At 40.3% G+C, this 25,710-nt stretch overlaps 1 protein-coding gene across 1 annotated transcript in view; it reads left to right on the plus strand.

Moving 5' to 3' along the window:
• ROCK2 (Rho associated coiled-coil containing protein kinase 2) overlaps positions 1-25,710 on the plus strand; it is a 170,819-nt gene that overhangs the window by 122,372 nt on the left and 22,737 nt on the right. Inside the window, exons 8-27 of the mRNA XM_090032090.1 lie at positions 1,611-1,702; positions 2,542-2,701; positions 3,323-3,386; positions 6,305-6,384; positions 6,714-6,762; positions 7,576-7,711; positions 7,859-7,950; positions 8,221-8,467; positions 8,764-8,870; positions 10,222-10,381; positions 12,635-12,795; positions 13,237-13,421; positions 14,807-14,876; positions 18,453-18,556; positions 18,655-18,841; positions 20,929-21,022; positions 21,136-21,230; positions 21,520-21,699; positions 21,962-22,130; positions 22,548-22,739. Coding sequence (XP_089888216.1) covers positions 1,611-1,702; positions 2,542-2,701; positions 3,323-3,386; positions 6,305-6,384; positions 6,714-6,762; positions 7,576-7,711; positions 7,859-7,950; positions 8,221-8,467; positions 8,764-8,870; positions 10,222-10,381; positions 12,635-12,795; positions 13,237-13,421; positions 14,807-14,876; positions 18,453-18,556; positions 18,655-18,841; positions 20,929-21,022; positions 21,136-21,230; positions 21,520-21,699; positions 21,962-22,130; positions 22,548-22,739 — 2,624 coding nt within the window. The remainder of the gene's footprint in view (positions 1-1,610; positions 1,703-2,541; positions 2,702-3,322; positions 3,387-6,304; positions 6,385-6,713; positions 6,763-7,575; positions 7,712-7,858; positions 7,951-8,220; positions 8,468-8,763; positions 8,871-10,221; positions 10,382-12,634; positions 12,796-13,236; positions 13,422-14,806; positions 14,877-18,452; positions 18,557-18,654; positions 18,842-20,928; positions 21,023-21,135; positions 21,231-21,519; positions 21,700-21,961; positions 22,131-22,547; positions 22,740-25,710) is intronic.

The raw sequence follows: 25,710 nt of genomic DNA on the forward strand, positions 1-25,710 counted from the left end.
CCTGATTTTCCAGGTAAACTTTTTTGAACAGCTCCTAGCTGCTTTAAAATGGTTTAATGGGTTTGTATATCTGTCCACTTCAGTTCGACCACATCTAGCAGGCTCACTGGTATTTGTGTCCATACCCAGATGCAAATGATCTGCATTCTGCTGTACTTTCTCAAAAGTGAAGAATTTTATACAGTTGGGTTTTCTTTCTTGAGTTATACAGCTTTTTTAAAAAAACATCATTATTTTAACCTCTTTGACGTATGAATTTGCAAATACAGATAATGAATCAGAAAGGGGCAATTGTTCTGGATATAAACTGCCAAGAGCGATTTTTTTTTTTAATTTTTCCCATTGTGTAAGGGGAGCTTGTTGTTGACATTAAGCTGGCAGATACTAAACTGTTTCCACTCCCTCCCTCCAGCCCACCAGATGTACATACACACACATTCATGTGCTTTGCTAGCTAATCCCTTATTGGCATATGCTAGAGAACCCCCAGCCTGTTAAAAGAGACTGGACTGGACTGTGCAATCATCTGGGAGCCTCCAGGTGTCATGCTGTCCTTCACTAATCAGAATTTCAGTGGAGAACCTGGCCCAATAACCTTGTGACATGATTGATTTTTTTTTTTTTTTAAATATATGTTTTTAAAGTACATGCCAGTTAAACTTAGTTTTGCATTTCAAAGGGCATTTGTGTAGCCTGTTGAGTAAGGGTGCTGCTAAAGAAGTACCATTCATGAGAAAACTGTTTTAGTAGGATTTTTTTTCCCTTCTTTGCATCCAAGGAATGGTTGAAGGGTGGAGAGGGGATATATGAACAGAGTTTAATACTGTAAATGTGGCCGGGAGTACTTCCCCCACGTGTGTATGGCTTCCTGTTTATATTATAATGTGGTGTTCAAGGGATTTATTTAAAACAGATGCCCTTTTTCTGTAGTGGATGCTCACTACTGAAGCACTTAAAGTGACAAGAAGGAATGCGCATCTCTTGCGTGACATACTAGTTCTAGAATAAAAGTTGTTTTTCTGTTCTTATAGATAGCTCTAGAAGACTGTCTTTATGTAAAGACCTAGAATTTTTGTTGTTGCTCTTAAAACTTTACCATTTGTTGACTTCATAGCGAGGGTAATCAAAAGATTTGTAAGGGTTGATTTTTTTTTAGGGGAAGACGAGAGAATTTTTTTAATATTTATTTTAGTGGGGCTTGAATAACTGTTCTGTGTACTAAGCCAAACCTCCCTTCACTTGCGTCCTAAGGTTTATTGTGTGGTTTGGCAGATTCTGTAAGTTTTCAGTTGATTTTTTTTTTTTCATTTAAAATTTTGTGCCTGTGTGCTCCCTTTCTACACAGACTCTCAGTGGAAAAATGCTTTACTCCCCACGTGGCAGACTGCAAATTGAGTACTAGCAAGGAGAGTGCCTCCTAAGAAACTGGGAACACTTTGTATGAGAAATCAATTGGTTATTAATGCAATTCGTGTTAGCATTCACCAACTGCTCTCACCTTAACATTTGCTTTAAAATTTCTGTGCCATTTTACATGAAGACAACTGTTAATTAAACAAAATGAAGTGATGTTTTTCCTAACCTGAAATTGGGTTAATTGCTATGTTTAGGGAGGTGCGACTTGGGAGGAATGGGGTAGAAGAAATTAAACAGCACCCTTTCTTTGAGAGTGATCAGTGGAACTGGGATAATATTCGAGAGAGTAAGTAGTTTAAGCTAAAACTTTATTTTTTTTTATCATGTTCAATATTTGCATAAATCAATTCCTAATACATTAAATGTGTAATTAAAAATGAAAAAGACAACATTTTTGTAAAGTTAGTATTTTATTTGTGAAGTATTTTTTTCTGTTTACCTGAGTTTTGTATAAGCAACTTTTTGTTTTGTTTTTTAAACTGGTAATTCTTGTTTATACTAAAAGCATAATTATTATAAGTATACTGCAATGCACCGTGTTTATTTCTTTGAGCTTTTAGTATTTTTACAAATAGGCATATATTCAGTTCTACTTATACTAACTTGCCTACCTCCTAAAGGTAAAAGTCCCATTATCTTGTAAATTAACATTCTCTAAGTATATTACTTTGTATATAGTTTAAGGCAGCCTGAATTCAGTCGCCATAGGGAACAATCAACTGCTTATTTACCAGTTGGATCATAACTTCTTTAATCAGACATTTGCTGAAACTTCTTAAAATACTTAAACAAAGATTGGGCTTTAGTTCCTGATCAAAAATGTAGATATTTTAAAAATGTCTGGTTTTTCATTAAAACCTGCATGCCTTAGCAAGCTGATACATTTTTGTTGAGCTTTTGTTTCCAGACCCTTTAAAAATATTTGGTCATATGTGGCCTTGCAAAGAAATGAATTTTTAATGATACATAATATTTGGTCTACTATATGGTAAATCGTATAGTAAGCTACTATAAGAGCCACAGTTTATATTGCATTATAAAATGTTTTGGGTTTGGGTTTTGGGGTGGGGGCAGGGTTTACAACTAGGGATATTATGAAACTGACTTTTTTCTCCCTCTTTGTAGCTGCTGCTCCTGTGGTACCTGAACTTAGCAGTGACATAGACAGCAGTAATTTTGATGACATTGAGGATGACAAAGGAGATGTGGAAACCTTTCCAATTCCCAAAGCCTTTGTGGGAAACCAGCTGCCTTTTATAGGATTTACCTACTACAGAGACAATTTGTATGTGACATTAAAATATGCATCCTTAGAAACATATTTGAAGATTCTTATTACATCCTCCTCTTTTTGCTGTAAATATGCAATTGGTTTATGTATAGTGTACCATAATTAGTATGTGCCTTGTGTTGAAATGCAGAGTTTAAGTAGTATTTATCAAAATATTCTGATTTGGTGCGGAGGGAATACTTTGATACTTATGTGATTAGACATTGGTGTCTACATGCTGCAAATTTAGTATTTTAACTGCTTTTGTGTTTTAACATCTAGCTCACTTTTCTTGGAGTAGTAATTTTGGAAAGAGTATTCAGCTAAGGCATATTGTGTAAAAGCTGTCTCTCTCTAATTCGTAATTGTATATAGCATAATGTTTGTCATTATGCAACTGTTGTAAATATTCATTGTAACCTTGCATTGAACTGAAAAATTCTGAACATTCCCTTTAGTCAAGAGAGCATTCAAATGAAAAGGAAGAGAACTTGTACTGAAAAAACTGGCTTTATTCTAAGAATAGCCCAGGAGCGATTAAGGCCTGAGAGAATTGATTAAAATGAGTTGATTGGTTTGGTTGCCAGAGTTGTTGAAAACATAAATAACAGTTAGTTTTTGGGTTCTTTTAAACAGGTTGTTAAGTGACTATCCTCAGTCTTGTAGAGAAAATGAATCCATGCAGCTTAGCAAAAATGAGGCAAGTGCTTTAATATATGTTTGAATTATTTTGCTGTCTGTTAAGAAAAGGCTTGCATTCAAGAGTGAATATTGTATGTAGTTAGATTGTTTTGCTTAATGTTAGTCTATATGTCTGTATTTACAAGTAGTTATTCAATAGTGTGTATTTTAGACAGAAGGATAATAATTTCAGTTAGAAATTAAAATATAGTAGAATTAATAACATTTGTAGAAATGACTGCGAGGGTTGTATGTGTCTAGGTGCATCTTGAAAATGTGTTTTCCTATGGAAGTTATAACAAATATTTGTAAATCTATTGTGTGACTTATAATTACAGCATAAGACTCCCATTAAAATTCTTCAAAGTATAAAATAAGTATGTTAAAATGTGAAATTTTATTAAGAGTCATGACCCTTGAGTTAGGTTTGCAGGGAATGTTTTTTTATTTTGTCGTTTTAATTCTTACTAATAAAAATCTCTTTATTTTTCTTTTTACAGGACAGCAAAGAGGTAGGTCCAGTATTTTGAATTATGGAAGGAATGAAGATAGCTATGTTGTTTGTGTTAGCATGAAATTATATTGTAACAACTTAACTAGGTTAAGTGTTTAATGGTAAAAAGAGCGGTCTGTGAATAAATGTTTTTTAAAATTGCATTTATGAAGAAGTATAAAATGCTACTGTATAAAACTGAATATGTGATTGAAAACTATTTTCAGTTCTTATTTGGCAGCTAGTTTATTTTTTCTTTTGCAAATTAATGTGTAACACTCTTCATCACAAAATATATTTTTTCAGGGAAGTTTGTGATTTTTAGCTCCAAATTTTATACAAGTGATTCATTATTAATTTGTCGAGACCATCAAAGTTCACTTTTATTCACATATGTGAAAGAACCCTTATAAGCATAAAACTGTTAGTACAGGAGAGTTTATCTGAGTTCAAAATTTTATGCATCAAAATAAGTAAGCTATACACTAGTAATCTTAATACCTGTGACTAAATAATAAAGGACTTTCATAGTTTCATAGTGCTTAGGGTTGGAAGGGACCTAAACAGATCATCAGGTCTGACCCCCTACCCCAGGCAGGAATGGGTGCCATGGTCATATCACCGCAGCCAAATATCTGTCCAGCCTCCTCTTGAAGACCCCCAAGGTAGGAGAGAGTACCACCTCACTTGGGAGCCCATTCCAGAGCCTGGCAGCCCTAACTGTAATGTCTCCTGATGTCCAGCCTGAACCTTATTTCTAACAATTTGTGGATGTTATTCCTAGTAACCCTGGGTGGTGCCCGGGGGAACAGAGCCTCCCACAATTCTTGCTGGCCCCCCTGGTGAGTTTGTAAACAGCCACCAGATCCCCTCTCAGCCTTCTCTTGTAGAGGCTGAACAGATTCAGGTCCCGTCGCCTCTCCTTGTGGGGCCTGCCCTGCTGCCCCCGATCATGCGAGTGGCCCTCCTCTGGACCCTCTCCATGTTGTTCACATCCCTCCTGAAGTGCAGCGCCCAGAACTGGACGCAGTACTCCAACTGTGGCCTGACTGGTGCTGCATAGAGGGGGAGGATCACCTCCCTGGACCTGCTAGCGATGTATCTGTAAATGCACGATGAGGTGCGGTTAGCCTTACTGACCGCTTCCTCACACTGGTGGCTCATGTTCGTCCTGGAGTCAACAATGACTCCAAGATCCCTTTCTGCCACCGTGTTGACAAGAAGGGTGTTTCCCAGACTTGTTCATTAAATAAACATTTTGTCAATCTGGTGATACTTTTTTTTTTTTTTTTTAAAACTTAAAAGCTACAAAGAATCGCAGAACACATGTGGGCAAGTCCAAAAAATTCATGTGAAGGTTATCTAGGCCACAGTTTTTAATTAACCTCTACCTCTGTACTTCCTTTCTGTCATTTAATGCACACATTAGGAGGTTTTGTGTTTTTTAAAATAAGTTATTGATATTGAAGATAGCATGCTGTCTCAGCTGAATTCTTCAGTGGTGTGTATAGTCCAACATCCACACCATCTGTTCAGTTCTAGATTGAAAAACAGCAAATACATTTCTGACTTGAAGATTTCAGTTTAATAAAACACTATAGTTTAGTTCTGTCAACTCTTTCTTACAAATTTCCTAATATTCCATGACTGTTGTAGAGCCTCTGTTTCTGGAGTCTTGTAACCATGACCATCGCACACCTCATTTAAAAAAAAAAAATTCTAGCCCTCGTGGTTCCACAGACAAGTTAGAAAAAATGAACCCTCAGTGTCCAAAAGCACAACAGACGATGATGCTTTGAAGTAATTTGAAATCAATTTAACATGTTTTAGAGGACTAATTAATGATGATGATTATTTTATTTCTATTTTATTTTTTATTTTTATTTGTTTTATTTTTTTAATGTTTGATGCTGGCTATACTATGTTTTCCCAAATGTTATGGGGACATTAGGCAAATGTCCTAAATATTTTCACCTTTTTTCATAATGCAAACCCTCTGAGCATGCTCAGTGGTATTCTTAAAATGTTATCCATTTTGATCATATGCCTTATTTAGCTTATTTGGAGAATCCAAAGAATCTGATCCAGAGGGCTGAGGTTAGAAAGAATAAAGGCAGCGGCCAGAAACAACATTCTTTTTCTGTAGAGCTTTTTGTGGCTTACCATCTGTGGCATATAATTCTGTGGTGGTTAGATTTATTTTAATACTACATGCAACAAGTTTTGTTACTATGGATATCTTCATGAAGGATCAAGTTAATATTTTGCAGAAATGTATTTTTATTTCTCAATCTAGAGGTTGTGGCTGCTTGAGAATTTTTATTTATCTGTACGGTGGTACTCAGGTTTCATTGTTTCTCCATACTGTTTCTTTTACTGATCCAGACTCATTTTTATGGTCCAGTATTTTACATGTTGGCCATGCTTTTTCTGACAATTTGCAGTTTCAAAAAAAGCTAAACAAGTTAGAAGAGCAGCTCAACAATGAAGCACAGGCCAAAGATGAATTAGAACAGAAGTACAGGTAAGAATGTTTCAGTGTCTTATTTGCTCCACTAATAAACACTTCAATAGTTTTCCTGTTTGAAAACTTCAAATTTAATAAAGTGTATTTTAAGGGTCCCAGCTTCAAAAAACAGACTTGATTTGAAAAAAGTTAAATCATCTGACTTCTGCTACCCTTTTTTCATCTTTTTAGATGAGGTTACATTCACATGATGTTTTTTCCCTGCATCCTTGTGTTGCTCAACTAAAACAGTATCGACTATACAAAATACACAAGAAACATCCACATTATTCTGTTTTTTTATTTTAACTGATGCTTTTTTCTATATTTATTTTCAAATTCTTTAGGTCTACTAATGCTCGTTTAGAGAAGATTGTGAAAGAACTAGATGAAGAGGTAAATTGATGTATTTTTCTTGATTTAAGTGCATTTGTGAAGTATTTAATTTAATTTTTCTTTTCCTGGGACACAGTTTTGCAATTATGTAACAGTGGAACTATAACATAGTACCATTAGCATAAGAAGTTGCCCATATTGCAATATCTTGGTGAAAGGAGAGTATGACGACTTCTATGCTACCACTACTTTGGAGGACAAAGTAGCATTTAAATTCTTACAAAGTTAATAGCAGTTTAAGATGCAGGAGTAATAACAGTGGAGGCAGTAATTCTCTTTCCATAGAACAGATCCTAGTACAGGTTGCAGCAATTTAAGCATTCCTCTGGTTCAGTACAAATATGTTGGGACCACGTCTGGAGGGCCCATTACAGCTAAGCTGAACATGCCCATTTAAAATTTTCTTCTGAAATTTCGCATTTATTTTTGCTGACGTTCTTTATTCAGTACATGCTTGTTCCCTAGAAACTAGATAGAGACCACCAAATTAATTGACTTTAGACTACTGAAAGCCTTCAGATAGTAACATTTGGCTGCTGACCTCCAAATCATGCTCAGATTGGATCTCCTCCATTACTGATCTTTTGAAGGATCCAGACCCATCAGAAATAACATTTTATTACTATAGCTATTTCTCTGTTGCCTGTTGTGTTTGTATGCAACTGCTGGAACAGCTGTGAAATGGTATGCCACATGTTTACGGGAAACGGATGTAATACTCATTTGTTTGTAAGTTAATTGGAATCCATGAGTTTTCTTTAAAGCAATTTTCTGTGTCTCTTGTTTTTAACTTAATTATATAAATATTTCCAGGTAACCTCAAGGAAGAATGTAGAATCTTCATTAAGACTCCTAGAAAGAGAGAAGGCTCTTCTTCAGCACAAGAATGCAGAGTATCAGAGGAAAGCGGAACATGAAGCAGATAAAAAACGCAATTTGGAAAATGAAGGTATGTGGAGCAAAATCTGAAAAAGGATATAAGGGAATTCTTTTAACATAAAATATCTAAGTTGCTTGTAAGGGTCAGTTTTTTTAAAAGGCATTTTAATCAGTATGGTAGGGTCACTGCTATGATATATATAATTTTTTTTTACAGTGAACAGTTTGAAAGACCAGCTTGAAGATTTGAAAAAGAGAAATCAGAACTCTCAAATATCAAATGAGAAAATCAATCAGTTACAAAGACAGGCAAGTTATATTTGAGTATGTGTGTTACTTTATAATCACAAGAATAAGTTATTGAAGTTCAGGATTGAAGTCCTTAGCATATGAACTCTACATGAGATTTATGTTTAATTCTTTAAGAATTTAAATTACTCTACATTTTGGTCTAGTAATGTCATATTAAAATCACTTCAATCTTTGTCTTGTTTCTTTGATATATAAAATGTTGATTAACAGATACTTGTCGTAGTTTTAAATTTTAATTGCCTGGAATTTGTTTTTGTGAACCCTTAGCTGGATGAAGCAAATGCTTTGCTGCGTACGGAGTCTGATACTGCAGCCAGGTTAAGGAAGAATCAGACAGAAAGTACAAAACAGATCCAGCAGTTGGAAGCTAATAATCGTGAATTGCAAGATAAACACTGCATGCTAGAGAATGCTAAACTCAAACTTGAGAAAGACTTCCTCAATCTTCAGTCAGCTTTAGAATCAGAAAGACGAGATCGAAGCCATGGATCGGAGATTATTAGTGATCTGCAAGGTACTTCAACAGATATGTCTGAAATTATGCATTGATTCAAGTTTCAGAAATACGACAGGTTTTAGTGGCATTATTTGAAATGGGTTTTGTAACTAATTTAGTAAGATGTACAAGCTGAAATTTTGAGAGGGGGAAACATCATCAGTTAGTACAAAATGTTGCTAAGGGCCTCCAATCAATTAGAAAATGGACATTTTGTAATAGCTGCAGTTTATAAACTGAGAAATTGTAATAGGTTAGTTGTGAAGCAGTTTAACCCTTTATTTCTGGCTAGTTGATGTTTTGGACATTTTTAGGTCGAATATCTGGCCTGGAAGAAGAAGTAAAAACTGGAAAGAGCGCACTAGCCAAAATGGAAATGGAGAAGAGGCAATTAGAGGAGAAGCTTACAGATTTGGAAAAGGTAATTACTTGTTTAAAACAGCACATATAACTGGATTGCATTTTGAAAGGTAAAATGGCATCTTCATGTACCAAACTTGACCAGCCTGCATTGCTACTTATATGCTAATTGGCTTCTCTTTTCTTTCATTTGCTGGTCTTTAAAGAATTTTATCCGGGTGCCATGAATCAATATATTTTGTGTTGAGATAGAGAAATAAATTTATTTATTCTCATAAAGACGCATAGCAGAGCGGTTCTGCAATCAGGGTAGCCATGAATCACTGGGCAGCACCAACTGCTACTGTGGCAGTATGGTCAGCCAACACAGTGGTGGATGCTACTTTTGAACTCTCCTCCATACCACCAACAAGTTACATTATTTGACTCCTAGTACACAGATAAACTGTGTTAAAAAGTCCCAGTGCATGGCAGTTAAAATGTCCTTGTTAGTCAAATGCATATTGTAGGAATGTATTTTCAGCAGGGAAAGAAATATATAAGCATGCCTATAGTACACTTCACCACTTTTCCCCCTTTTGTTAATCCACTAAAGGAAAACATTTCAAATATCAGATATTTTCTTGTTTCTTTCTTTGGCCCTTTTTTCCTATTTGAATGAGTGAATCCCTCTGGTAAAATCTGAACTTCTGTGCCCCACCCGGAAGTTTACTTTTCTTTGTCAATATTATTGGCAACACCTTGAAAAACTAAAATTAAATCTGGTGTAAAAATCTTTTTCATTATTCAAGCCAGTTATCTATTGCTGCATTTTCACAGATATTGTAATGACAATACAATTTTTCTTTGCTTTTTAAATTTAAATGCAGTTAAATTTTTATGTTTTTATGGATTAACTTAGTGTTCTGTCATGCAAACTGAAAATGCACCAAAGTTAACATTTTAGTTCCTATTTAAAATTCTCAACTTTTTTTCACTTGCTGTAGCGTAGACATTATCGCGCTGTCTCTTTTTTCCTCAGTCTTCCTTTTCTCTTGGATTCTTACTGGCAACCGTCTTATTTTCAACCTTTGTAAAGAACTGTGGGAAACTATAGTGCTGTACAATCTTCTGTTATATTATATTTTACTTTATTTTAAAGAAAACTAAACTGTTCCCAGTGTATTTACACAACTGTATGGAAATGGGACTTGTGCAGAACCTCATTGTATCCATGTAAAAAAACGCAACTGTGGGAATCAGGCCTTAACATGTCACTCCTTTAGTGTGGGTTGGGTCTTCTACCGTTAATAAACGGTCCAGCATTTCAGTTGAGCTCTACATTGTTATTATCCATAAATTGTTTTCACCTTAGTGTGATATACAGTTGTTTTGTCAAATAAGTCAGTTCCTTTTTTCTGTACTTTTAACAGGAGAAGAACAACATGGAAATAGACATGACATACAAATTCAAAGTTTTGCAACAGAACTTGGAACAGGAAGAAGCTGAGCATAAAGCTACAAAAGCACGATTAGCAGACAAAAATAAGATTTATGAATCTATTGAAGAAGCAAAATCAGAAGCCATGAAAGGTGTGTGTATTATGTTAAATGGGGCCTAGGAATACTTATTGCTGTAACCAGAGTTACTGATCAACAGCAATGTACTACATTATGATAAGAAAGGGTAAATGACAAAAATGAACATTTCTAAGTCTCCAGACACTGAGTGGCCATACCCTGCACTTCTGCCATTTTTTCACTTGTTTGCTTCCACTGGTGACTTTAAATATCCATCATACAGCCTGTGGATATATACCAGCGGTTACCAACCAGTGAATCTCAATGCACCAGTAGATCTTGGAGCCTCTTGCAGTAGATCTCAGAGCCTCTTGGAGTTGATCTGAGGGGGGGGGGGGCGGTGCTGAGTGCCCATATGCATGCATGAGCATGCCCCAGCCCAGCAGGTCAATTTGTGGGGGAGGGGTGGGGTGGGGGTTAGATTGAGGCCCCCGTGGTGAGGGACCAGTGCCACAGAGGCAGGACCAGGAGTAAGCTGAGTGGGGCCTGGCCGAGTGGGACTTACTTGCTGGGGAGGCATGCCCTCAAATAATTTTTTTCTCACTCTGCCTTGATCTGCCCCCCCTTCCCTCCCCATGGACTAACCTGCTGGGGGTGGGGGGGCACGGTGGCAGTGGTACACGGTAGATCTTGCATTGCTTTTAAGTGCCAAAGATCACCTGCTTAAAAGTTGGAGACCACTAATGTACACCATCTGCTCATTTCAAAGCAACTGAACTCAGTGAAAAGGAACAGCAACTGTAACTCTGACTTATTTTTCACATATCATGTACTCTCTTGTCACACTTTTTATGTTGCCAGCACCACCCTGTTGTTTGCTATTGGTCTTGAAGTCCTTCTTATGGATGCTACACCAAGGCTGTGTGGGAACTTCTAGAGAACAAACAGTACATTATATGCTGCAGAAATTGATGACCAAATCAAGAATATCTGCTTAATACCAGAAAACTAAAAACTCTTCATCCACTTTTTTTTCACAAGCACCTCCAATATATTCTGAAGTGATCCTGATTGACCACAGCTGTTGTGGGACTGTTTTCCTGGCTTTAATGTTCCAGCTTCCCTAAGGAGGAACTGCTTATATGAACTGCATTTTTCAGAATAGGATGGGAGGTGGGGGATTTTTTTTGTGTATGACAAGACGCATCTCTCAAAAAGACAAGCTCCTTGCCAAATTTCAGATTCAAGCTCCAAAACTTGGGTCTGCAAAGCTAAAAAAAATAAACCCCCAAAAACCAGTTTGTTAGATTTTTTTTTTAATGTGGACAAAAGATGTCTTTTCCCTTGCCCTGTTTCTGGAAATAGTTCTGATTCATTTTGGCTGGGGCAAAAATGCAGCATGAAGCAGAAATGCAGCATGAAAAAATTAAGCCCAGTTAACTTGGCAAAGTGAAAAAGAACGTCAAACAGTATTTTTAATTAGAAGTTTGAAGATGATGCAGCTAGCTCTGTTTTAATATTTTCTTAAAGCATGCTTATCATCGGGGGGTCTAACAACCTTTTAACTTACACATTTTTCATCTTAAGTGAAATCAAATACATACATAATGTTAGGCTATGAGGACAAAATGTGTGCAAATATCAGTGATCATTCAGTCAGTTTGTGATAAGAACAGCTTTCTTACCCCTTTTAGTTGTAAGCCAGCACATTAGTTTGAAAAGCCAGGAATGCGAATAAAAAAATTTGAGCCTAGGCTTGCAGATATTCAGAAAGCAAGAATAATGATGATTCAGTAGTAACATGCAATTCAGTTAATACAACAGATTGCTGGACAATTGAAATTGTAGTCTGCAGTTGATTCCGAACTAGGATAGCAAAAGACAGCATGTGAAAAGGTTTTGTCAGTTGGTATGTAGCAAAGAGAATGCCTTTTAAAAAAAATCAGGTTCTAAAACTGAGGATGAGCTGAAACTTGTCTTGGAGCAGAAAAGGAGAAAATAGCTGACAATCAGTTTGAGGTTTATGAGACATTCTGAAAATGTTTTTCAATTCATCCATTCAGCGGTGAGCTTCCTGAGCAATATTTGTGTACCAGTTTTACAAAAACCTCTCTAGTTTTAAAGGCATATAAATGCTTAATTATCACTTTAATTAATACTTCGTTTCACCTTTAATGCCAAAAGGCCACACAATATTTTAAACTGAAGAGATGCAAATTTTTACATTTGGCCACAGTTAGGAACCTAACCAAGGGTCCCGATTTTGTAGAAATGTTGAATGCTCACAGCTTGCATTGACTTAACCGTAATGATCTTATTTCACAGAAATGGAAAAGAAACTCTTGGAAGAAAGAGTTTCAAAGCAAAAAGTAGAAAACTGCATGTTAGAAGTTGAGAAGCGGTGTTCAATGTTGGACTGTGATCTCAAACAATCACAGCAGAAAATAAATGAACTCCTGAAGCAAAAGGATAAATTAAATGAAGAAGTAAGTAATATTTGTATCAGTAGTCTGATTGGGAACCTTTTTGATCATTGAAAAGCATGTATTAGCGCTCAGTTTAGATATGGCTCTTAATTTCAGGCAGTATCTATAAATATTTGCTACTTAAAATAACGGTAAAAATATCTGCACTGGTGGGAAAACTTCCTTCTAGTTTAAGCTTTATTTTTCCGAGCACTCATATTTGGAAGAGTTTTTCATATGGAATCTTAAATTGTATAATGTTGGGGCAAAGAGGTTGTTTTCTTTCTTTGCATTTAGAATTTATCGATCCTTTGCTTTCTGAAAGGACATCTGCACTATGTGCAATAATGTATTTTTAAAAAGTAGACCATCATACAAATATAAATGCTGTTTTAAGTCTCACTTTGCTACATGGATTGTAAATTCCTCTAGGATACAAATAAGAATTGATTTATTTTGCAGATCAAAAACTTAACATTAAAAATAGAACAGGAAACACAGAAACGCTGCCTCACGCAGAATGACTTAAAGATGCAAACGCAACAAGTTAACTCATTAAAAATGTCAGAAAAGCAGCTAAAACAAGAGAATAACCATCTCGTGGAAATCAAACTGAGCTTGGAAAAGCAAAATAATGAACTCCGCAAGTAAGCAGAATTGCACCAAAATATCTTTTTGGGTTTTTTGTAGACACACTAATGCACTTTCATTTTCTGCAAAAATTTAGAACCAGAGTTTTTTAAATACTTGCCTTATAGAATTGACTGACTCTATCAATGCGCTTTCCTGCAGTGTTGAATCTAATAATTACAAATAATTGCTGTTTACCATTCGTTGTATTACAGAAGTACTTGATAGCCTGATGACATGAGTCCCCAGTGAGTTGGGCACAGTATAGCTGCATAATAAGTGAGAAGCTCAGCTCCTATTCCATCTTTTGGATACTTAAATGTGCATCTTGCCTCAGGAGAGTGATCCTTTTCTGCCCAGGGAGATGCGGAGTGTTCTCATTCTTTGAGACAGCCTAGTTTGCCTCCAGATGCTGATCCTTTTTTGCCTGCAGAGATGTATAGCTTTATAGCTTTCCTATTCTGGCAGCAGGCAGCATTATATGCCTCTTGAGCTTGTTGTGTAGTGGACTGTCTGTGGGATATGCTATTCCCATTCTGCCACTTGTCAGGAAAATGGCTTAACTACCATGGACCGCATCTGAGCCACTAAGAGATCATACCTGGCCTGTGGCAAGGTCTAAGCAATAGAAAAGGCTTCTCCAGGATCCTGTTGCTTACTAGTTTTGGTCTATTCCCTCTGCCTGCAGCGTCCTGAGCAGCAAAGTGTATGTCCCCAGTGTCCTTCCACCTACAGAGGAATAGACTAAAATCAGCACCATCTGCTGACTGCCCAGTCCTCTCTGTTGTTTTTCTTTGATACCCCCAATTTAACCTTTTATATTACCAGCAAGGAGGGAACAAACATTTGCAACCCATGACGGGGTTGAGTTGCAATCAGTGGCCCTTGGTGGCAAAATATTGCTAACACCTGAGATACAGGAGAGGTCTCTGTATCTCTGAGGACTTCCTTTATTCTTTTTGTTAAATGGATAGGCCCTGAGTGTAAATGAATGCAAAAATCATACAAAGAACAAACAAGATGGAGTTACAGTAGACTATAAACTGTATATAAGGCAACAGTGTGGCTTTTTTGCAAAAAAAAGACCAACAGGATACTGGGTTGTATTAGCAGAAGTGTCATTTTTCAAATCAGGGGATGTGATTCTTGCACTTTATTTTGTGGGGAGGGCCACTTACTGAGTTTTGGCAACCATCTAGGGCTGCATGAGAGGCAGTCGAGGCAGATAAATATTAATTTTCAAAAATGTTTAGGGGCCCCACGGGCTGGATAGAATGGCCTGGCGGGCTGCATACGTTAGTAAGGGAATAGTAGGACAGGGATACAGTTTATCTATGTGTGCATGTACATGTTCATAAAAGCACAAGCACTGTTCTTAAAAGAATTGTTTTTGACTTTACAGGGAACGTCAAGATGCAGATGGACAAATGAAAGAGCTTCAAGACCAGCTTGAAGCTGAACAATATTTCTCAGTATGTATCATTGATTACCCGTTTCCATTCTTTAAGGACGATATCATCTTTCACATTTCCCCCAGAGCATTAGGCTTTAGCTCTTTTTTATAAATGTAGAGCTGAAAAGGGCTTCTTGTTATCTGTCTTTAGTGACCTGTGTCCAGATCAGTGCCCCCAACCTGGCTTCTCTTCTGGGAGACTTGATTTGATTGCAAGTGATGAGTAGCCTGAAGAAGGAAGGGGAAGAGCTTGTACTGGGGAACACAAGAAATGTCCCTGCTCTTGCAAGGGGTCCATTCCTCCCATTGGATGTTCAGAGGAAAATACTAGCTAATTTTTCCTTTGATATCACTGCTCAATAGTTCAAACATTTTGCTCAGGTTTTTCAAGTCTCATAATCAGGTATCCTGGTTTTCCCTGATTAAAAAAAAAAAAAACAGCCCCAAATCTGTGATTAAAATAAAAGCCCCCCTACATTCCACACTCCCCCCCTCCCCCGCTGGTGCCCCTTGCCCCTCCCTCTCACCAGGCTTGCTGGAGGGGGCCCCAGCTGCCAGGGCTACAGGGCCAGGGATCTGGGTCCACAGTCCTCTGCTCCTGGCAGGAGACTGCAGCTGCTGCAGTGGAGCAGAGCACAGAGCCCGGCTCCCCCCTAACCCCACGCTGTCTGCCTGCTGTGGGCGCAGGTTGAGGGGCCAGCTCCCAGAGAGCAACAAGGACCCACATCCCCAGATCTGCGCACGGGGTAGGTACAGGCTGCAGGCTTGGGTTCCTGCGCTGCTGCTCTCCTGTGGGGCCTCTGCAGCCCAGCATGTGTGACCCAGCACTGCAGGGAACAGCAGAGCTGCATGGGGATCTCCTTGCCACTGTGAGCTTTGCGCTGTACTGGCAATGCATCCTCTGTGTGTGGGGGGAAGTGTCATGGGGTTGTGGTGCTCACTGCAGCCCTGCATGTGGAGGACACATTGCCAGGGTAGGGGAGACTTGCGCCCCCCAGATCTGTGTTTGGGGTGGGCATGGGTGTGGGCTCGGGCTCCTGCCCTGCTGACCTCCCCCAGGGCCTCCACAACCTGGTGGGTGTGACATGGTGCTGCAGGGCAGCTTGTGGCTGCACACGAAAGCCACTCGCTGCTGCAGGCTCCACGCTGCCCTGGTGACAACACATCCTCTGCATGCAAGGCTGCAGCAAGTGGCATAACCCTGCTGCCCCCACGCTTGGAGGATGCATTACCAGTGCAGTGTGGGAGTTTGCAGCAGCAAGGAGATCTCTGCATGGTTCTATTGTTCCCTGCAGTATCAGGTCTCTCATGCAGAGCTGCAGAGGCCCTAGGGGAGGGCAGCAGGGCAGGAGCCCAAACCCACAGTGGTCAGCCCACCCATTCCCCACACAGATCTAGGGGGCATGGGTCCTCCCTGCCCCCTGGGAGTGCACACAGCAGCAGGAAGCCTACCCAACCCACCGCCCTAACAAGCTGCCCGTGGCCCTGTCCCGCTCCCCACCAAGGCCCTGTGACTCTGCATTGCAGCCCCTGGCCTCAAGCCCCATGCACTGCCTGGCTGGGCAGCAGCCCCAGCCTCCCCCCATCATGGGTGGGGCCTCAATTCCCCGCCCCCACCTCCCCTGCCAGACTTACCTGTGGGAGCTGCTCTCCAGGCTGCCTGGGGCTATGTGCATGTACATGCACATGGTGTCCCCTGCCTGACTGCATTCCTACCGTTCCCGTCCAACATTTTGCAGGCTGAATCTCTGGCAGTCTGCAGAGAGCTTGGTGTAAAACTGCAAAATCTGTGGGTTTCTCTGTTAAAATGATAAATCACTGTTTTACTTTGGTAGGGGGGAAATCCGTGTTTTACTTCATTTTTCCATGGGAAACAGAAAACCTGGATCCCTGCTCATGATCTCTCTCCATCTTTCCCAACCTCCCTGATAAGATGATTCTATATAGAGTAGGGACTGGTCTAGCTGACATCCCACAGTCTCTTCCAGCCCCATTCTATGATTCTGACAGTTATGCTGTTGCTATGCAGAGATTGTATTGATCAAGGTAGTCTCCTTTTACTTCCATACTTGTCTGTATCCATCTTATGTGTCTCATTTTATACTTGGATCATAAGCTGTTAAGGTACACACAAATAGAACTATCACTGATTCCCATTGTTACTGATTGGGAACAAGTTCATGATGGTTGCAGGACAGGGAGCATATAGCAATCAAACCATTTCAGAGTGTGTGTGATTGGGAACTGGGTCACAGTTGTGTGAAGTTCTGTAGTTCTGTGGCTCTGACACCAAGGGATAAAAGCTAGAACTCGGGCCAGCATTCATCACAGTTGGTGAGCGGTGGGGATGGGAAGGGGGTTAGTACTTGGACCCACCAGTTTTGGTTCCCAGGGACTGAGGAAACTTTGAGGGGCTGGGGTTGAGTAAGGAGTGAGGAAGCAGCTTGTTGTTAGAAAGGTAAGTTTTTATTGAACAAGTAGTGCAAAGGAACTGACTGATCAAAAATACAGGAAAAAAAAATGGGGCAGTAGAGTTCTGGCAGCTTACCAGAGCAGCCAGTTGCAGCGGGGGGGGGGAGAGGAGACCAATACAGTGTGGGATGTCTGGAGGAGTGACCAGACCCATTTCACAGAAAGCTTGGTGTCCACACAGTGCTGAAACGGTTCACAGTGAACCAATTCAAAATAGCACTTGGTTTTCCAGGTATGCTTTTGAACCATTCCAGGCAGATTTAAACTGGGGTAACAGGGTTGTTTTCTGTTTTGGTTTCAACTGCATTTAAAGCATTCTAAGTGTTTATATGGGTCCATGCCCTTACATTGTGAAAGGGACTGTCTTTTTATACTATTTGTACAATGTCTAGCACAGTGGTTCTCAATCTTCTTAGGCTTAAGGAACCCCTCAGAAAATGCAGGTTGTTAGCTTTCATTGGTTTTTTGACTACAGAAAAATAATAGAGCAGTTCTTCAGTTGTGAACTCAGAAAGCCCATTTACTGAGTTCCCATATTACTTCAGTTGTGAACTCAGAAAGCCCACAACAGGTCAGGAAGTTTTTAATGCTATGGATTCCTATTTGAAATCCCTGGCTTTATTTGTGAATCATGATTGTACACCTGACAGGCAATCCTAAAATCCAAAATTGCATGGCCACCTTACAACTTCCTTGAAAGGATCTTGTTACCTTAGTTGAGAATTACTGGCCCAATATAATGTGTCCATGAATAGTGTTCCTAGGCACTTTGATTTGATAATTTAAGTGTGTGTGTGTGTGTGTGTGTGTGTGCGTGCACGCGCGTATGCGCACACGAGAGAGAGTATGGAGACTGAATGCATTTCTCTTTCTGAACAGAAGATTATCTCTTCTTCTCTTCTCTAGTAGTGTTTCAGGTACAGGACTGTTATTTGAGAGGAGGGTAATGAAAAAAGACAGAAACAACAGTGTTTCTGGGAGTAGTGTTACACACAGAGGGGACATGGCGTACCTGCATATGACCTCTGTTCACGTTAAGAATCACATTTATTAATGTCTGGTCTCTTTCAACTACAATATGCAAGTCATTTCCTTTCTCTTTCTCTTTTTTTGTTAAATCTAGACCTTGTACAAGACACAGGTTCGAGAGCTGAAAGAAGAATGTGAAGAAAAAACTAAACTCTGTAAAGAAATACAGCAAAAGATACAAGAGTTACAAGATGAGAGGTGAGGGTTTATGGGCTGTACTATTAAACGTACAGAAAACCAGAATGATTAACTTGTTTTTAAAAAATGGTTTCTGAATAACTACTGATTATTTGCAGAGACTCCTTGGCTGCTCAGCTTGAGATCACTTTGACAAAAGCTGATTCAGAGCAACTTGCTCGCTCCATTGCTGAAGAGCAATATTCTGATTTGGAAAAAGAGAAGATCATGAAAGAGCTGGAGATTAAAGAAATGATGGCTAGGCATAAGCAGGAGCTTACTGAAAAAGATGCTACCATAGCTTCTGTAAGTGATTTGCACAATAACTTCTGCAGTTGTTTTTTGTGTGTGCTAGAAATTCTTTATTTGTTAAGACAAATAGTTGAGATACATATTTGAATGTTTACAGAAACACACAGCTTGAATTGTTTTGGTGCTTAGAAGAGTTAGAAGTAAACTCTATATGAACACAGTGGCAGGAGAAGGGGTAAAACCATTACATTCCTTCCTATGTATAAATGAAGTTTTAAAGTCATAGCAAATATTTCTTAGTATGTGTGGTTTGCATACTTCCCGTATTTGGCTGAAAAAATAGTTTTCTATTCTGTGGAGACCAGACCAAATATATAAATCATAATCTACATATAATTGGTCCAGTCCATGTTCATTTAATCAAAGTTTTGTTAGGCTTTCCATTCGAGGTGTATAAAAACCTAAATAAAAAGGATCTCTTTGGAGAGGAAGGTTTTTAAGGGCATTCTACTTTCTATAGACTCTATGCTGCACTCATCACTATAAGATCCCGCCACCTTCCAGCAGGTTGTTAAGTAATGTGCCTAACTTCTGTCACAGGTTGTTTCCTCTCTCAACCTCCTTCCTGAGAAGTTTGTGCAGGGGAGAAGTGCATGCAATGGTATATCCTGTTTTGTTAAGGCTTTTATCGTGGCTTAATATACTCCTGCTTTGTATAGGTTTTCAAGGATTACATTGGAAATCTTGTTTATAATCCTGATTTAGAAGAATACCTTGGAAATAATATGTTAGACAAATGTTGGTGCTTTATTGTAAAGTACCAAAGAGTAATACATCTATTTCCATAAAACTATATTTTGAGATGCACATTTCCACACAAATAATGTTATTGTCACAGAGGGAGCCAGCAGTACACATGGCTGCTGCTGTGCAGCCTGCCAGGGGGAGGCAGCTGCTGGCATAAAGGGGAGCCCAAGATGGCTGCTGCCGCTGCCCTTTGCTACTGATTGGTTGTGAGGGCTGCCATGTGGCCCCACCCCCTCCACCAATTGGCAGTGAGGGGTGGGGCCACATGACGGCCTGCCCTCCTGGCCAGTCAGCCTCGAGGGGCAGAGCCATATGATGGACAGCCCTTGCAATGAATCAGTGGCAAGGGGCGGGGGCAACAGCCATCTTGGGCTCACTTTCATTCCTGCAGCCCCCCACCCCTCTGTCCGGCTGCAAAGCTGGGCCGCAGCAGTGGCTATGAGTACTGCTGGCTCCCTCCTCATGGCCAATCAGAGACCAGGGGGCTTGTGATAAGCCCATGAAAATGGCAGCCATCTAGCCCCATGATATGCCAACAAAGTCAGCCAGCTGCCTCCTGGATTTGGGTAGATCCCTGTATATAAGTTCCATGACCTCTCTCTAGGTCTCTCAGACAACTGTTCAAAATCTACCTCTTCCCTCCTTCCTACCTATGAAGTGTGAATTACCGCTGATTAGTCAGACTAATTCAATTTGGACTTCTGTCCCTATTGATCTTAAATGCAGTCCTCTCCTGTTGAAACCTATGGAATAAGGCCTTGTTTTGCAAAAAAAAAATACACTTCCATACATGGTTATCCTTGGCGCTCTCCACCTGTTTGTGCTTCTTTGACCCATCCTCTGCCTTTACGTGGGTTTCAGTAATCGTTCTGTTTTCAGTTCCCTTCCATTGCAAAGGTTTGCAGTAGCTGTGATGAATTCCCTTCTGCTCTTGGTTCCAAGCTCTCTCAGTTTTTCTTAACATTTCAGCCTTCACCTTCTCATTGTTTTAAACTCCATCAAGTCTCTCTGGGCAGCTGTCATTATACATGCCCTCTGTTTGCTTCTTGACTTTGGCAAGCTCTTCCATTATTCCTTTTCCATTTCACATGGTCTGACAAGAAGTTTCTTATCCTTCCCTTTCTTTCCTCCCTCCGTCCGCCACTCTCCACCACCTTCTTCTGCCTACCTCCACTTGGTAATATGTTCTTCTCCTTTTCTTGCTTCAGGATCTCTCTTCCTCTTATTCCTGGCCTTTGGTACATGTCACTTCATGGAACCCATTGATCTGCTGCTGGTAGTGGTGGTAGTTGTGTGGTAACGTGTGGTAACTGTATTCTTTGTTTTCCGTTTAGTTGGAAGAAGCCAATAGGACACTAACTAGTGATGTGGCTAATCTTGCTAATGAGAAGGAAGAGCTGAATAATAAACTGAAAGAAGCCCAAGAAGGTGAGTGCTTACTAAACAACTTGAATGCAATTTGAAGTAATTTGTATTTTAAAAGTGTTGTTGTTTACTGCTGTTATCAGCCTTTATATAGTTGCATTATTACTTTATTACAGAAATTATGATGCTAAAAGAAGAAGCAGCAGCTACAGTAACTATTAAAGCACAACTTGAGAAACAGCTGTTGAATGAGAGAACACTGAAAACCCAGGTAAATATAAGTGAAAGTGGCCTGTTAGACATTCCCATTCAAAGATGCTTTTGGCTTCTGACTAAATGGATTATGTGAAGGAAGTATGCAGAAAAAATATTCTATCCAAAGTGGAATATCATCATTATTTTATTTTTTTTGGAAGTATACTTAATTACTACACTGGTTTACATTGGCATTTTATTTAGCAATGCACAATGATTTGAGTTTTTGAGAAGTATTTTAAAAGTGACTGTGGATGTTTACACTCAATCTGACTTGGGGGTTTCCTTTGCTCTGTGTTCTGAAGGCTGTGAACAAGTTGGCTGAGATCATGAATCGGAAGAATCCTGTCAAACGTGGAGCTGACACTGATGTGCGGAGGAAAGAAAAGGAAAACAGGAAGCTGCATATGGAACTGAAATCTGAACGTGAAAATTTAACTCAAATGATGATCAAATATCAAAAGGAGATCAATGAGATGCAGGCGGTAAGAATACCTGTGCAGAAATAATCCAAATAAGAATATTACGGTAGCTATTTAAGAAACTGCAAAAGAGGTTATAAATATTGTAGCATAGCATATTTATTTATAATTTTACATATGTGAAGGATGACTCACCTAAAAATGAAGTAGTTGTATACTTCAAGATTTGTTGCAAAGTACTTATTTCACTAAGAAAATATTTTTAATAAATTATGGAATAGAGTGTTAATACTAAATGGCAAATCTTTTAAAATCATTTTTACAGCAAATAGCAGAAGAGAGCCAGATACGAATTGAACTGCAGATGACACTTGACAGCAAAGATAGTGACATTGAACAACTTCGCTCACAGCTGCAGTCATTGCATATTGGTCTAGATAATAGTAGCATAGGTAGTGGCCCTGGGGATGCTGAGGCAGACGATGGATTCCCTGGTATGTATTTTTTTAATAATATTACTTTTTTCATCGGTTTCATTTAATTCCTTAGGAGCTGAAGTATTAAACTGCCCTGCTGAGGTTTATGCGCCTTACTTGGTATTTCTGTATTCCTTTGTACATTTTCAAAAGCTTGATAGCACTTAATATTCAGGTACTAAGTGAAACGGTCTTTACCTTAACCCTGCCCTTTCAACGGGTTTTTAAAAAATGAGGTTTTTCCCTAAGCTTTTAAGAATTAAGAAAATATATTCTGTATCTCATGCAAACTAATAACTATTTCTTTTGTTTATGGTGTCCATTTTGTAAATACTGTGTTACATGATAAAATGTAAAAAAACTAATATTCTCTTTCTAGTTTTTTTCTGTCTTAACATCTTTTCTGACCTTTTTTCCCTTCTTTGTACTGTTTAGTCCACATCACTCAGTCCCACACAATGGAGTCAATGTCTTTTACCTACCAACATTCTTCTACCTCTCTCAGTATTGCCACTAAGCCTTCCAGTTCTCGCATGCTTCTCGACTCTGATTCTGACTCAGAGGAGGAACCTCTTTCTTGTGTACCTGCCCCTACAGAGCCCACCCCTTCAGAAACTGATAGCACAGGTGACATCCTGGAAAAACATTTGATGCACTTACATTTTGTTCTGTCTCTTTTGACCTTTCCTTTCCCAAAGCTAACATTATTAATACTCTTTTAAAAAAAATGCTGTTGGTGAATATAATCCAAAACATTAATCAAATGTTGCATGAACTAAGTTGAACGATATAGTCCCTAAATCTTTACTTCTGATTTCAACCAAAATAGCTATATTTTAAAAACCATCACTTTTTACAGAAGCCTTTTAAAAGGTGATTTTTAGAATCATAGCTTCAGAGTAGTTTCAATGCAGTGTGTCTGCCTAAATACATATGCTTAAGCTTTGGAATGCCCAAGAACTCCTTAGTATTCCTCTTGAACACTTAACTATCTAGATGCTCACCTTCTGAGCACAAATGCAATCTTTCAATGCAATCTTTGGATATTTTTATTTTTCTCTATAATGTTAAATTCATGAGTAAGGCCTAAAATTGGTTTTAATGTTAGGTGTACGTAGAGGTGCACCAATACGTCGGTCTGATATCAGATCGGTACCAATTATGAAGAAAATTGCCTGTACAAGTTTCCCTCCATTTGTGTGGTACGTGCATTCCCGGAGAATGGCGCATAAATCAAATTCACATAAAGCGAACTCACTTTACGATGTAACATATAAGGATAGGTTCCAATGGTGGTGAGGGAGGGAGTAAAGCTGGGACTAGGGAAGGGGCAGCAGGAGGGGTGCTGCTCCCAGGGCTGCACAAGGAAGCAAAGCAACGGGAACAGAGTAGCACTCAACCCAGCCCCAGCTGCAGCAACCTGAGGAGCAGCTGGTGCCAGGTGCCTGCAGCCACTGGGCTATACCATCCTGTGGTGCAGGCAGCTGGTGTTGGCTGCTCACAGGGCTGCTCCAGGGCTGGGGTGAGTGCAGACAAGTGGAGCCACGGGTGGTGCAGGGTGCAGCACACTCCCCAGCCTGTGCTGGAGTGGCCCTGGGAGCAGCTGACATCAGCTGCCTGCACCAGGGCATGGTGCAGCTCAGCGGCTACAGGCAGCTGGCATCAGCCACCCCTGGGGCTGCTGCAGCAGGAGTTGGGGTGAGTGCCGCACCCTGCACCACCCAGGGCTCCACTTGTCTGCACTCCCCCCAGCCCATGCTGGAGCAGCCCCGAGTATGGCACAGCCCAGGAGCAGAGATGAGTGCAGACAAGCAGAGTCCAGGCACAGGGGACAGGTGGAACACAGTAGAGCCAGCAGCTGCAGGCAGCTGGCGCCAGCCACTCCTGGGGTCGCTGCAGCCAGGACTAGGGTGAGTGGGTCCAGGGCCCTTTCCTCTCTCCACAAAGAGTTATCTGCTTGGGCAGAGGTAGGGTGCATATGCTGATCACTTAAGAGTGAATTTACCTCACATATAACAAATTATGGGTCTAAATATACTTATCGCATAAGAGCGAATTTGCAATAAACAGCCCACATAAATCGAGGGAAACCTGTATCAGATATCAGCCTTATGGGGCCAATAATTTGTCTGATAAATGCCCGTGCTGCACGCAGCTGCTGCTCAGCACAGAGCAGAGCGGGCAGCATGGAGAGCTGCCTCCAGCTGGTAAGTCGGAAGGGGAGGGAAGAGGGGATAGGGAACAGATCAACACCCCCCCCCCGGTGAGGGAGGGGGCGGGCGCTGCCCAGCAAGGTTTGTGGGGGTTGTAGGAATGAGGCACATCTCATGGGGGGGCCGGCTCCTGCCAGTGCTTGTACCCCGGGGTGGGGGGCACGTGTGCCTTTGGATCTGTGCAGTGTGGGGGGAAGTCAGAGTCAGTGCTGTGTGGGGCTTTTCTTGCCGGGGTGGGCTCAGAGCAGGCTCTGGTGATTCCTGGGAGGAGGCTGCAGCCTCCCCAGATTTTACCGCAGCTCTGCTCCCATTCCTGTGCCACCGCCCAGTGCAGCTGTGGCTTTCCCTGACGCTTGGGTGGAAGCGCGGGGTGTTCAGCCAGGGCTGCACCAGGCACTGCTCCCATGGGCCTGGGAGTGGAGCTGCGGTGAAATTTGGGGTGGCTGCCGCCTTCTCCCAGTGCCACTGGAGCCTACTCCAAACCCAGCTCCCGGCAAGAAAAGCTCCATGCAGCACCGGCTCCAGCTCCAACCTGCAGCTGCAGCCTGCACCATGCAGATCTGGGGGCACATGCTGTCCCTGCCCTCCCAGTGTGCAAGCAGTGGCGGGAGCTGCCCCCACCCCGTGAACTGCGCTTCCATCCCCTGCCCAGCTCTGGCTGGACAGCACCTGCCCCAACCCCTGTCTCACCGTGGGGGCGTTGATCTGCCCCCCACACACACACATTGCTTCCCTCCCCTTCCTCAACAAGGGGCTTACCGGCAGATGGCAACTGTATCGGGTATTGGATTGGTATCGGCTGATATGCTTCCTTAAATATTGGCTGTCGGCCCCCAAAATCTCTATTGGTACACCCCTAGGTGTACACATAAATTATAGATCCTTGGTAGTGTAGAGGGCAGTATCAGGTTTTTAGAATGTTACTTTTCCAGCAGCATGACGAAAATTCTATATATGTATCATGTATTTTTGCAAACTTGAAACTCTATATGAATACATGCATACTGTAGTGAACAAAACTTATGTTTAGGACTTATGTAAAGTTTTAATTGCCATATTCACATTTTAGCATTTGACTAAAAGTTTCTTAGAATATGGATCTGTTTGGTCAATTAATTTTCCACAAAAGGTTAAAATTTAGTTAGAAATATTGTCATAATACTGAAAAATAGCATCTTTATTTCTCTATAGCATGCACGTATATACTGATGCTCATTTTACAGGAAACAGTGTAGATTTGGGCCTTTTTTCTAGCTTCTGTTTATAATAGCTGTACTGTTCTAGTCTAGGGCATTTTATTACTTTTACTGTTTTCACCAAATTAGTGTGTCTTTAAAAATTAAAAATTACATATAGTTTATAGACAGAGTTTAGTATGTAACATT

Source organism: Crocodylus siamensis, chromosome 1 (genome assembly GCF_052110815.1).
Source record: "Crocodylus siamensis isolate JL-2025a chromosome 1, ASM5211081v1, whole genome shotgun sequence".
Classification (NCBI taxonomy): Eukaryota; Metazoa; Chordata; order Crocodylia; family Crocodylidae; genus Crocodylus; species Crocodylus siamensis.